Source organism: Notothenia rossii (genome assembly GCF_949606895.1).
Source record: "Notothenia rossii genome assembly, chromosome: 2".
Lineage (NCBI taxonomy): Eukaryota > Metazoa > Chordata > Actinopteri > Perciformes > Nototheniidae > Notothenia > Notothenia rossii.
In genome coordinates, this window is record NC_136904.1 from 10,487,261 (window position 1) to 10,500,515 (window position 13,255).

Sequence of the window (13,255 nt, forward strand, 5' to 3'; positions counted from 1 at the left end):
GACAGCGCTTTGCCCAAGGCACCATTTTAACATGGGAAGCCAGAGATGAAGCTAGATAAAAGCCTAAATATTTAGACAGGAGTGGGGTGCGTCCGTCAGGGAGGATTTCTGTTTCTTGTTATTATAAAGATCTTTCCACTTGCATACCAAGTCTCCATCTCCCGGAAGGGTTTATCGCAAGCTGCTTCTCTGCTCAGAATATCACAACTGTGGCTTTGAATTATCGATTTATTCTCAAATCGCATGGTGTTTCGGCCACAAGCACGTATAAGTTCCCTATACGGCTTTTACCTTGCTGTTATCGCTGCATCGTGATTGAGTTAGCAAACAGGCTGGAATAAAAATGTATAAAACAGGTGTAACGCTAGTTGAGCTCAATTTGTGGTTTTGTTTGTGGCATCCAGACTCACACACTCACACACAGAGAAACACACTGGAGTTATTCTGCTGTAAACGTGGCACTGTGCTATCAATCAGACCATCTGTCTCTGTTCACTCAGCCTGTATTTAGGTTTCAACGCAGTGATATCGCACAACACTGTTTCACAGAGACAAGTACTACCTACATGTACAATATAATACCTTTCTGACATCATTCAGGAGCGACTCAAAGCAATTACCTACTACTGCTGTGTCAATTTAGCAGGAGGCACAAGGCAATCTGGTTTTCCCTGCTTTTGAGTGCTTTAGTGGTCCCTCTTCGCAAAAGCCTATGTAATCACATTTCGTTGCTCTCCTTCAATTGAGTCTCAAGGCTGCCTTAATCTTATCTGCACTGTTCCGTCCTGTATTTCATTATTTTACTCTGGGTTCCTTGCTTTTTCTCATTTAGCCTCTTCCCGTTTCTCGATTGTGACCCCTTTCAGCCAATGTGGCACTTGTTAATCCAACACTATAGTTCTTTTGCTGATTCTTAGCCAAACTTGTTGTGTAGTTATTTGGTTGACATTGTCAATCATTTGCTTAGTGCTCCACTTTGAACTGAATTTTTTCAACAATTATTGGATGGATTTCCTTCAAACATTCGGTACATCTTTGGTGATCCCAGCAAATGTTGTCAAATGTCACCGTGAGATCAAAATGTACTTTTGTGCAGTGCTTTGTTTTATGACCAAACTCGTAAACAAATGACTCTCCAAACAGCTTCTGCTGTCCTTTTGTTAAGTGCTAATTTGCTAATGTAAGCATTAGGGATGTTCCGATCACCTTTTTTTGCTCCCGATCCAATTCCGATCATTTGATTTTGAGAATTTTTCGATACCGATTTTTCCCGATCCGATCTTTATGCAATGCATTAAGAGAAAAAAAAAGAAAAAAAGCATTCAAGTTGTCCCTTAAGGTTATTTTTTTATTTAAATTGGATATTCTATCCAACATGGATATAGCTTCTTTCTTTCACAGCAGCATTGGATCAGTTCAGTTGTGCAGCATTGGATCAAAACAAAATAAAGCTTATCAGTACTCGTTAGCTTACTGCTACAATTAGACACTGCGCCCACTCTGTTGCCAGATTGGAGAGAAATAAGCAACCAGGTCTATGAAAACAAGCCCCAAAGAAGCAACACATACATGATGTTGTGTAATTTGAAACCAAAACTAAGGCCTCAGGATGACTTTAAGACTTGAATATGGTCATTTTTGTTTTGTAACATTGAATTCAAAATGTAATAAAAGTATTTAAAAAAAAAAAAGAAAATCCAGATCCCCGATTTTTTTTCCCCGATTCCGATCTTTTGAAAATCACGTGATCGGCTCCGATCCCCGATCACGTGATCGGATCGGGACATCTCTAGTAAGCATGTGAGCTTCTTAACAAGCCGGTGTTAGCAATTAGCTTGAAGTAATGCTGTGGGTTCAGGAGGTTCTGTGCAAAACACATGACAACATGCTATATGTCATTCTAGCGTATCAGCCTCAGGTAAAAAGAACATTCAATTCATTACAAGAAGCACTATTTATTGTCTCTTTTAGCCTTTGATCATATGTCTAGTTCCTGAAAGGCCAGAGGTATTGTGTAGCTTGGCTTTAGAGACTGTGGAAACCTGAGCTGTGACCTGCGAGTCATGGGTTGTCCACTCTCTGTTGACAGTGAGCAGGGCAGGGTGAAATATTTACTGTGTCGGGTCACTCTCCTCCTCCCACTCCTCCTCTTTCTCCTTATGTTCTCCTAAACGTTTTGTGAATAGATGATCCATTAACAGAAATGGACCAGCGGACTAGTTGATGGTATCGAGAGCAGTGCCCTCCCAACTTCTCCATTTCCCCTGACTTTTCTCTCTTATTCCCCGTCTGAATGACAGAGAGAGACAGTTTGTTGTTATGTCTGTGTGTTTTGTCTTCCTTTCTTTGTGTGTTGCATCGTGAGTAAGACTCCAAATCTAGTCTATTTCACTGATTTGTCCATCTGATAAGTTATATAAGGCAGTAGTATGAAAGTACACCAAACATGTGATTCCATTTCAGAAAATACCACCACTTTATTCATGCAACATCTAAATTGCTGTTAATTCAGACTATTCCAAATCCAGATAAGGTCAAAACGGTTATTTCATGGGTTTTGGGGGACGGTTTGATTTGTGTGTGGCGTTTTTTCTCTGTTTTGATTTTCTCCAGTTGTTTGATGGGCTCTATTTCATCCTCTCTCCCTTTTGTAAACCGCTGTCCTTTCTCTACTTAGAGTAAGATATGAACCTCCTGGCGCGCTGCCATCGCAATCCATTCACTCCAGCTCAGTGAAACCGCACAGCCGCTTCTATATCCCAGGGTGCACCCTGTCCATTCCAACATGTCCACTTCACAGACCCCCCTACCCTCCTCTTCACCACATTGTGTCCTCATGAGACATTGACAGTTACTCTTTTGGGATTGCGTGTGTCTCTGTGGGTTGAAACAGCTGTGTGGGTACATGTCAGCGTGTGAGTATGTGTGTATTTGTGTGTGTGCTGCATATTGGCCACAAATCTAGGGCATGTCAAGTTTTCCAGTGTGAAAGTGTGTCTCAGTTTTCAAGTGATTTATTCCTGGATGAAATAGCTACTACTTGAAATAGGTGATACGATTATGATGCCTCCTTTTGTAAACGGATAGCAAATCATGCTAGTCCTGTAACCTCCCTTTATGTTTACAGTTACAGGTTGAACACCTTTGTTTCTTTTATTTTTATCCTATTATAAATTGTGTTTTTTAACTGTAAGGCAAGGCAAGTTTATTTAGATAGCCCCTTCCAACACAAGGCAATTCAAAGTGCTTTACAAAAAAAATGAAAGAAATTAAGAGCATTAAGAAACATATTATAAAATGGCATTTAATAATAATAACACATTTTATTTGTAGGCGCCTTTCATGACACCCAAGGACACCGTACAATTTGTTAAAAAAAGAAAACGCTAATAGGCAACAAAACATGATAAAAACACAAACAGGAAATCATGGAGGAGACAATCAAGTGGACACAAAGGAAACATATAATGGGGAGCACTACAGTGAGTAGGCAGATTTGAATAGGTGGGTTTTTGATTGGGATTTGAATATGGCGATTGTATCGGACTGTCGGGTGTGCGGGGGGAGGGAGTTCCAGAGTCTGGGAGCAGTGCAGCTAAAAGCCTGAGCTTTTTTTAAAACACTAATTTAAAAGCAAAGATAAGTGTAAGGGTGTCTTAACCTAAAGTAAAATGTGTGTTTCCTGCTTAGCTTCCACTCCAAATATGGGAGTCTTCCATGTCAAATGCGGAATGATCCCCACCTCTTGCCATGTAAAACCATTGCCATTGAGCTGGAAAAAGGCTGCTAACATTTTAATGACTTAAAGGGACCTAATTAGCTGAAATGGGGGCAAAAAAAAAGAGAAGCCATGGAGGTGATCTGTGTCAGTGTTTGTGATGGCGTACTTGTACAAAGTGTTTCTGTTCCTACAGTGTGTTGTGCTTCTATGTTCCCTATTCGTATGGGGTTTCTGGTGTGTGTGTGTGTGTGTGTGTGTGTGTGTGTGTGTGTGTGTGTGTGTGTGTGTGTGTGTGTGTGTGTGTGTGTGTGTGTGTGTGTGTGTGTGTGTGTGTGTGTGTGTGTGTGTGTGTGTGTGTGTGTGTGTGTGTGTGTGTGTGTGTGTGTGTGTGTGTGTGTGTGAGAGCACTGTGCTGCCTTTCTCAGCATTACCCAGCCTCTTCATCAGGAAGTGATGGTGGGGGGTCAGGCCTCATTTAATCAAGGAGAAAATGTCAACTCCCATTAACTTAATTAATCCAACGCTTGAGAAAGAGAAGCTGAAAGAAACCTGTGTGTGTGTGTGTGTGTGTGTGTGTGTGTGTGTGTGTGTGTGTGTGTGTGTGTGTGTGTGTGTGTGTGTGTGTGTGTGTGTGTGTGTGTGTGTGTGTGTGTGTGTGTGTGTGTGTGTGTGTGTGTGTGTGTGTGTGTGTGTGTGTGTGTGTGTGTGTTAATGTAGGTCTGTGAGAAAATAACCTTTATAAGCCATAATCATGAAGGGATTTGTCCAATGAACTAAAGAGGGACACTTTAAATGATGTAACTTGCACAGATGCAGTAATGGCTTAATGGAAACAACACTGAAAGGGAATTCATTTATAATATTTTTCACCTATAGATGAATCCGAGCTGTAGGCAGAAGTAAACAATCCACCATTCACCTTGCCCGCACATCACTTATACAACCCTGAACACTTTGTATAGCGCTGTCATGTAATGCATGCAAATGATTTCACTTGTATGCCAATACATCTAACCAAGAGATCCATTAGAATGTTTGACATGTTGAAAATATAATCATCAAATGATATGTTCAATAAGTGTTGGTCCCCCAAACTGAGACTTTAGAAAAGTGTTCCTTCTGTTTTAATTAAATGATTAATTAATTTGAATTAAATCCTCAATTCATGGTGGCTTTAGTTGCAGCACTGCACTTCAAATCCAGACTGTGCAGGTCAGACAGAATCAATAGGTTAATTTTGTTTTATCCCCAAAGCCTGTGTTGAAGCTAATTTCAAACTAGAGGAGGTTGACACTTGAAAACCTTCACATTCACACAGATTACTTGGATCTGAGAGAGGGGGCGACTGGTTCCATATATCTGCTTTCACTCTCAGTACAAATGTGTTTTCAGACCTTTCAGTAAGTGCCGCTGCATTTGAGAACACCACACATAAATAATCCATCAGGCATGAACAGAGGAGGTCAGACAATAACAATGTAGAGGTGTTCAAAACAAAACGAGGCAACTCATTCCAACGCTCAGAAGATGCTTAAATATTGCAGGTAACACAAACAGGAAAGCTAAATTCAATTAGGGTCATCTAAAAAAAGACAACATACATTATATCAAATACATCCAACAGCACTAAGATGGATTCATACAGTATACTGTATATGGATTATGTGTTTTCAGCAGTGATTAATGTTCTTTAAAGTTAATATGTTACTGTCAGCATGCCCTTCCTAAAATGTATGAATATTTGAAATAATATGAAAATAAGCCATTAGAGCTAAATCAGGTTCATCCGTGTTTAATCTTAATTATACTTGCTGAACCTCAGTGTCTAATATTGGATAGAATTTGTAGTCTACTGAGAATAGTGCAATATGTACGCTCACTATTCATGGTTTTACCTTATTGGTCTAATGCTATTCAGCCTGTTCATACAATATAATTAACCACCAATGTGTCAGTCAAGGATTGAACTCTTTGGTTCCTTTTATCTCCCACCTACAAAACCAATCTTGATCTTTTCACCTTCTTTGTTCAATTATTCCCTTTTTCTCAAGATATCTTACACTTTTATCATTCCAGCTTGTTCGTCAAAGAAATTAAGTAAACAAAAATTCATACATTGCATTAAGCGTGTTCAAACATTGGCAAACACGGCAATGGAAGCATTATTTCACACTCTAAATCATAAAGCTTTCTTTAAAAAACAAGAATGATGAAGCTTTAGCACGGTGGCTAAGAAATATCTCCTTTGACCACGGTTTATGTAGCACTCTGTTGCTTATCTCACACCAGCTCATCAACCAGGACTTCCCCTCTCTCTCACCGACTTTAATGTCCTGCTGCTGACACACAAATCCCTTCATGCCGCTGCACCCATTTCATTTCCAGAGCCCCTCCTCCTCTGTCTCCTCCTCTGGCCGCTACTCTGTCCCCAAATCACCCTGCTTCTGGAATGCACCACCCCTCTCCATCTGAGCTGCCAGCGCTATCGATTGTATTGAACTGTTGCTGTCAAATGAAAAATGGCCTCGTGCTGGAATTGATAGAGTAGGCAAAAATAGCCGAAAAGGACAAAAACCAGATGTGTGAATAATTGCATCAATGAAGAATGAATGTGCAATATTGGATTTATAGTTGAGCTGTGATAGTGTTCACAGAGCAATACAAATATTCCTACAGAGGGTTCCAGCGAGGTCTACATCTAAATGAACCTTTAGGGACATATTAAATATATAGTTTAAAGATCCCTACGCTCATGACGTAGCTATGAAACATGCACATCGATAATTGTCTTATACACAATTTCCTACTCATTTAGAAAGAAACAGTCTTTGACACAACATCAGCAAAGAAACCTGAAGACTCCAGAGCAGCGTGGAGCTGTCAGTGTGCATTGACATAGTGAAAGATTTGACCGGAAACATACAGGTTTTGAATGTAAACCAGACCCTTTAGTACCCTTTACCTCTACCAGACAATCCCACTTATATTTGTATGCATCCAGAGCAGTAACACGAACAAACAACAGATACAAAATGCCAACTAAACCTTCTGGTCTGATGTGTCTGCTAGTTGCAGATTATGATGCATTATTTGTGTCCCATTTTTCAAAACAGAGAAGACGCAAAAAACGAATCAAGGCCAGGTTGAACATTACAAAGATGTGCTTCCACTTCTTATGTGTTTAAAAATATATTCATCAACACGCTTAACAATCGTTTCTATCTTTGTCCCTCACAGAAAAGCCTTTTTCGGTGGAGCTGAGCTGCGGGGCGGGGCCCAGTCATGTAGTGTTGGAGCCAGGTTCGCCCCTCCTGCTGGACTGCAAGCTTGGGGCCACTGAGACACCTTTCAATGTCACCTGGTTTCAGGATGGCCAGCGCCTGCCTCTGGAGGGGGGGGGCTTCCTGCAGTATTTGGCCAACGGATCCCTCCTCCTGCTGCCGACCTCTAAGGAGGGCCAGTCCCCCCACCAGGGAGTGGAGGGGGGCTACAGCTGTGTGACTGCTAGCGCCCTCGGAGCCCTGACCAGCCGGACTGTGAATGTTCTCCTAGCAAGTAAGTCTCCAGCAGTTACAGGGCTGTCATATGATCATCCATGACAATGAACATGTATCAAAATCAATGCATTTGGAGCATTGATAAAGCTACAGTGATTTGTCTAGAGTTTACTGCTTTGGGCTCCAATCCCAAAGTTTAAAAAGTGCATTGATAGATGGATAGAAAGTTCAACAAACGTTCTTACCATAGCTGCTTTAGAGATAAAAAGTTTAATAGAGTAGAACGGAAACTATTAGTTAATCTACACAAAATAAACCCATCTGATAATGGAATGATAATTTAGTAATTTCTTTAAATAGCAAAGCCCTAATTTGAATGGATCCAGCCTCAAATGTGGATGTTTTCTGCTTGTTGGAGTCCTCTATGATGGTGAATTGCAATCATATTTGGTTGCATTTGCTCCCTTGGTTGGGCGAAACAAGAGTTTTGGGGAAGTCACCATTGGCTCTCTGAAAATGTGGTGGACATACATAGCTCACTATTTTCTGCCACTTTGTTGATAGACACTAAAGGGAAAGCTACAAAATCTGTTTTTGAGTTTAAATTAAGTTCTTCTTCCATCATGGTGATTATATCATGAAAATACAGTTACTTTTTGTGTTGTGGGGTATCTGTTTTTCTTGGCAGTAGAAATGCTTAACATTTCATCAAGAGGTAGGTCGCACTGTCCCTTATGTAATGGAGGAATATTGGTTGGATTCATTTATCCATTTAGAGTTCAGTATGCAAACACACACAAGCAATGTGATTTGTCAGATTTGTCAGGGGATTTCTCTTGCGTCGATGGAGATGAACTTGGTTCTACTGCGCCTCAGATAGGAGACTTATCCTCTGATTGAGTGCTAGCAAGTGTCCTGGGAGTAAGTACACTTTTAAACATGAGTCGGTTAAAAGGCAGGAGGAAAACTGAGCGGAAATGAAAGAAATGTACAGGAAGATCCAAGGAGGCCTCTTTCTCTCACACTCTTTAAGTGGTCATCTTTATTTAGTCATTAGCTTTGTATAAAATGAGACAGTGCTCTTTGTGGGTGCCCCTGCTTTTGTCAGCTGTCACATGCCTATTTATGAGGATCTCTTGTTTGAGGAACAAAAAGGAGTAAAGGAGGCGAAGGGGGGATGTGGGATGAATGGTGAGAAGGCAGAACAGACTGAAGAGAGTTTGTGGTGATGGTGAAAGGAAAGGCTTCAGACACCATTAAGAATGACCTTCGTGTGTGTGTGTGTGTGTGTGTGTGTGTGTGTGTGTGTGTGTGTGTGTGTGTGTGTGTGTGTGTGTGTGTGTGTGTGTGTGTGTGTGTGTGTGTGTGTGTGTGTGTGTGTGTGTGTGTGTGTGTGTGTGTGTGTGTGTGTGTGTGTGTGTGTGTGTGTGTGTGTGTGTGTGTGTGTGTGTGTGTGTGTGTGTGTGTGTGTTCATAAGAGTGTGGCGTTTGAATTAAATCAGCCGCGAAGGCCTATGAAATGGATGTGACCAGGAGGTCGAAGCTGAACTGCTCCAACGTTGACATTGAGCGGACATTCTCATTTCCTACTGTGTCTTCTCCAGCAGAAATGAGACTGGAGAGGGAACGTAGCAGAGATCACATCTGTGAAAACACATTACGAAACCCACCTGCTCTAGTTTCCCTGTCGCAGTATATGATGCGTGTGGCCTTGTATAAAAGCATGTAAATGTGTAGGGAAAGGAAAGACACAGGGAAAGAGACTGGCTCACTCATTAGATACGGACAAACAGGAATTCAAAATCCAACTCGCTCTTTTCTCGGCAAAATGCCAGAGGAGGCACACAGTGTGCACATTACATTTCCCAAACACATCCACGGGTAAACGATGATGCAGGAGAAAAAGCAGCTTTTAATGTTAATCAGACCAATTAACCTTTCTCATTATGGGGCTGCTGAGGTGAATGTTGGTATATCCTAATTCATACCAGCTTTTGCAAGTCATTACTGTCAAATAGCTGATGACATAATTATAATAAAGGGTGCGCTCTCGATAATAAACAACCTCTGTACTTTATACGTTTATACATTGTGGGGTTTTCATCACGGTGTATCCCTGTTTATTATTTAAAACTAACGTGAGGGTCATGATTTTAGTAAAAACATACAATCGTCATTTCAAATCTATGCACGCCATGGCTTCGAAAGATGAAAATATGAGGAGCGGTAGTTCAGGAACATCTAACAATATAATCAAATGTACCGGCTGAAACATTTTTACAAAAAGTACAACAGGTTTGTTAGAAATAGCTTTCATTTTTTACGTATGATGAATAGATCCTACGGTCAGAGTTTAGCCACTTAACAAAGCTTCAAAGGGCAGCAAAATGTCATACCACACATGTTTCGCAGTTGCTGTTACAAATATCTGTTGAGGCTAGGGGCACGCTTTATGGGTTTTCATGGCCTGAAAGCTGGGTAGCAGAGGGGTCACGGGGGGAATTATCTGTTGCACAAGGGGAGGGGAAAAACGCTGCAATCTGATAGCTGTGGGGCCAAAGAGTGGGGCATAGATAGAGGGACAGACAAAGACAGAGAACAAGTCTGGGGTAAAGTCAGGGGCAGGGGGGAGGGTGAAGCAATGAAAAAGACAAATGAGAGTGAGTAAATACATACTTGGGGACCTTTTTATGTAGTGCATTGAATTGTTAGACACTTTTCATAGAGCAGTGCCCAGGGAGCTGCCTCAAAATGTTTTTTCTGAAGACCTTGTTGCTAGGAAATAATTGGATATGTTTTTTTACCCTTTGACTTGATATGTCACCTTTTGTTGGGAGTGTTACTTTTAAAAACAGCAAGGTGCCGGGCGCTTCTCTCATGGAATTTCATTGCGGGGGGGCTTACATAGATTCCTGATAAAGACTAATATGATTATGCTTCGAAAGAGAGGAGGTGGAAGTCCTGCCAGTCACCATTGTTCCATCACAGCATGGGCAAAGTGTCTTCTCCAAACACCGCCCGCCTCCTTTGTGCTAAAGTTTTCTCATCTGCACTCTGGCTGATCAGCTGTTGTTTACCACAGAATCAGGTTTATTGCCAAGTAGGTTTACGCATACAAGCAAGCATTTGTTTGAGTCCATGCATTACACAAACACAATAAGAGGAATTAAGGTGTAAAAAAGAGCAAAAACATATTTTAAAATCGCTATCAAACAAAAAATCCAAACGTAAAAGTATAAAAACAAATGTTTGCACATTTTATGAATATACAAAAAGATAAGTCCCATTTAAAACTTAATCAAAGAATAAAAAGTTGCAGGTTATCATAAATTAAGGTGTCAGAGCTGTGCAGTTAGAAAAGAGGTAGCAATTGAACAGGAATGTGCAAAATATAAAAAGGAATGTGAATTTACAGTATGGAATATGATCCGCCACACACACATACAGCCTCACACACACTCACACACTTTGTCACACTGACAATCATATGCTCACAGTCATCCAGTAATGTTATCACATGCAGTTCTGTCCAGGCATCAAAGAACACACTTGAGTCAACACTGAGGTACAAGTAGCTCGGCACACATGTACTCAAATTTACACGTGCACACACACACACACACACACACACACACACACACACACACACACACACACACACACACACACACACACACACACACACACACACACACACACACACACACACACACACAGCTGGCACCATGTGAGGCTCTCTGGCAGTGGTTCAGTTGGTGTGTTTACATGAGGGCATCCTGCTGTGTAATGGCTATATGTGGCGGCGGTTAATCATCAACTATTCCTGCAAAAACTTGCAACGCAACAATCACTGCAAGTGTTTCTGAGATGAATCAAATGTTTTCTGCTGCTATGGCCAGCCGCTGTGAACTGAAACTTTCTCCCAGCACAGTAGGAAAACACAGATGGCCAGTTTGTTGCCATGACCAACAGTTGGTGTGAAAGGGTTAGGGTAATCATGCATAGTCTCCTCGAGCTTACAGTGGTTAAGAAAAGAAAGCTTGTTAAAAGATGCGGGATTGCTTGAAAACTTGATACAGTCTTGTTATTGGTTGCAAGTTTGAAAGTACCCCAGGTTGAACATTTGTGGAGTTTAATATCTCAACAACTATTTGCTGTGTTGCCATGAGACTTCAGACATTCATGCTATCCTTTAAATAAATGATACGATCTCTTAACGTTTCTACTGGTGCTATTGTCAGGTCAGAATTGAACTTGGTCTGATGGTTCGGTTTATTTCCCTCAGCTGTGCTTTTTTTTCTTTGCTAATTAGCAAATGTTAGCATGCCACCTGCTGAAATAGGATGGTTTAATCATGTACTTATAACTGCTCAACATCTGCATGTTAGCATTGTCAATGAGAGTCTACAACCGCATTTAGCACATTACACCACTGTGTCTAAGTACAGTCTCACAGCTGCACTCTGCAGACTCTAAGCTTTGTTTACTTGAATTTCAGTGGACTGCAAGACATCATGGCTCATTTACATGGCTTGGTCCTAACTAAGCTAACCCAAAAGAAAGAGCATTAAAGAAACGCTTCCAGAATCACTTGGATTCAGAGTAGTAAACAGTTTACGTGTAACCTCTAAGTAAGATCTAATCTTTCGGCAAAAGGCCTATGCAATCTGTTTAAACTATAACACAACAGTTTCTTTGCTACCAGCAGCTTTTTTCAGATGCGTGAATCAGATTAGTCCTTCTTGCAAGTTATGTTTCTGTATGTAACACAGCTGGATAATCTTTACCTGTGTTCATGCTGTGCAAATCTGGTGTGAATCAGTTCTGCGATTAGCCCCACATGAGGAAATATGTTACAGAACAACATAAAGAAAACACTAAGCATGACTGATAACAAACCACTTTATTCTATATACTTTAAACCACTCCACTTTTCTTTGGTACATTTCCTGGAGCACATGTATGTATGGAAAGATTTACAGTCTTCATGTTGGCAATGTTAGTTTTTCTGCCACTTATACATATATAGTGTCTTTTCTAGTTATATATCATCTGGGATTTGGAGTCTCCTTCTGTTACCTCCCTGCTTTCTTCCAGCCTCTTGTTGCTTTCTCTGTCTTCTTTCTCCGCGCTCTCCTTTCATCCACCCCCCACTCTCTACTCTTCAGTCAGAGCTGCAGGCCAGTGACTGGGACAGCCAACCAGTTTTGTTCTCTTCTCCAGCAGCCTGTTGGGGTCAGAGGCCCTCAGACAGCGCTCACTGCTGCCCCCTAGTGCTGGGTATTATCTACAGGAGGAGGCTCTTCCCATGCTGTGAATGTGTTGATGATGTGAAAGTTGGAGCGCTGCCAAGACTCAACCTGGAGAGAAATAAGCTAGCCAAGCCTGATTAAATCCCCAAATTTCTCCTAATCAGGACATTCAAGGGTATTTAAAAGGTCTGAACGAGTCTATAATTAAATTACAAAATGGAAAACGGTACCTTTTTAAAATCCCTAAAATGGACTGATTGTTAACCTAATTATGCTGGTTTTAAAATAAACCAATTAAAATGAAGAATCTCCGATAAATGTTATATTTTAAACCACATGTTGAATGGGATAATTGGTCTCAATTAGGTTGAACACACAATTAATGTAGAGCCCCTTCCATGACCACATTGGTTTTGCAGCCCATTTAATTGTATGTACTTGGTGTGTGTGTGTGTGTGTGTGTGTGTGTGTGTGTGTGTGTGTGTGTGTGTGTGTGTGTGTGTGTGTGTGTGTGTGTGTCTGTGTGTGTGTGTGTGTGTGTGTGTGTGTGTGTGTGTGTGTGTGTGTGTGTGTGTGTGTGTGTGTGTGTGTGTGTGTGTGTGTGTGTGTGTGTGTGTGTGTGTGTGTGTGTGTGTGTGTGTGTGTGTGTGTGTGTCTGTGTGTGCGTGCGTGCGTGCGTGCGTGCGTGCGTGCGTGCGTGCGTGCGTGCGTGCGTGCGTGCGTGCTTGCGTGCGTGCGTGCGTGCGTGCGTGCGTGCGTGCGTGTGTGTGTGTAATCTCCATGTG

The 13,255-nt window shown here is 41.4% G+C and overlaps 1 protein-coding gene across 2 annotated transcripts in view; it reads left to right on the forward strand.

The window, feature by feature from the left end:
• The window catches only part of igdcc4 (immunoglobulin superfamily, DCC subclass, member 4), a 48,258-nt gene that overhangs the window by 12,538 nt on the left and 22,465 nt on the right, over positions 1 to 13,255 (forward strand). For both annotated transcript variants that reach the window (XM_079666518.1, XM_079666519.1), the window contains exon 2: positions 6,959 to 7,276. In XM_079666518.1, coding sequence (XP_079522644.1) covers positions 6,959 to 7,276 — 318 coding nt within the window. The remainder of the gene's footprint in view (positions 1 to 6,958; positions 7,277 to 13,255) is intronic.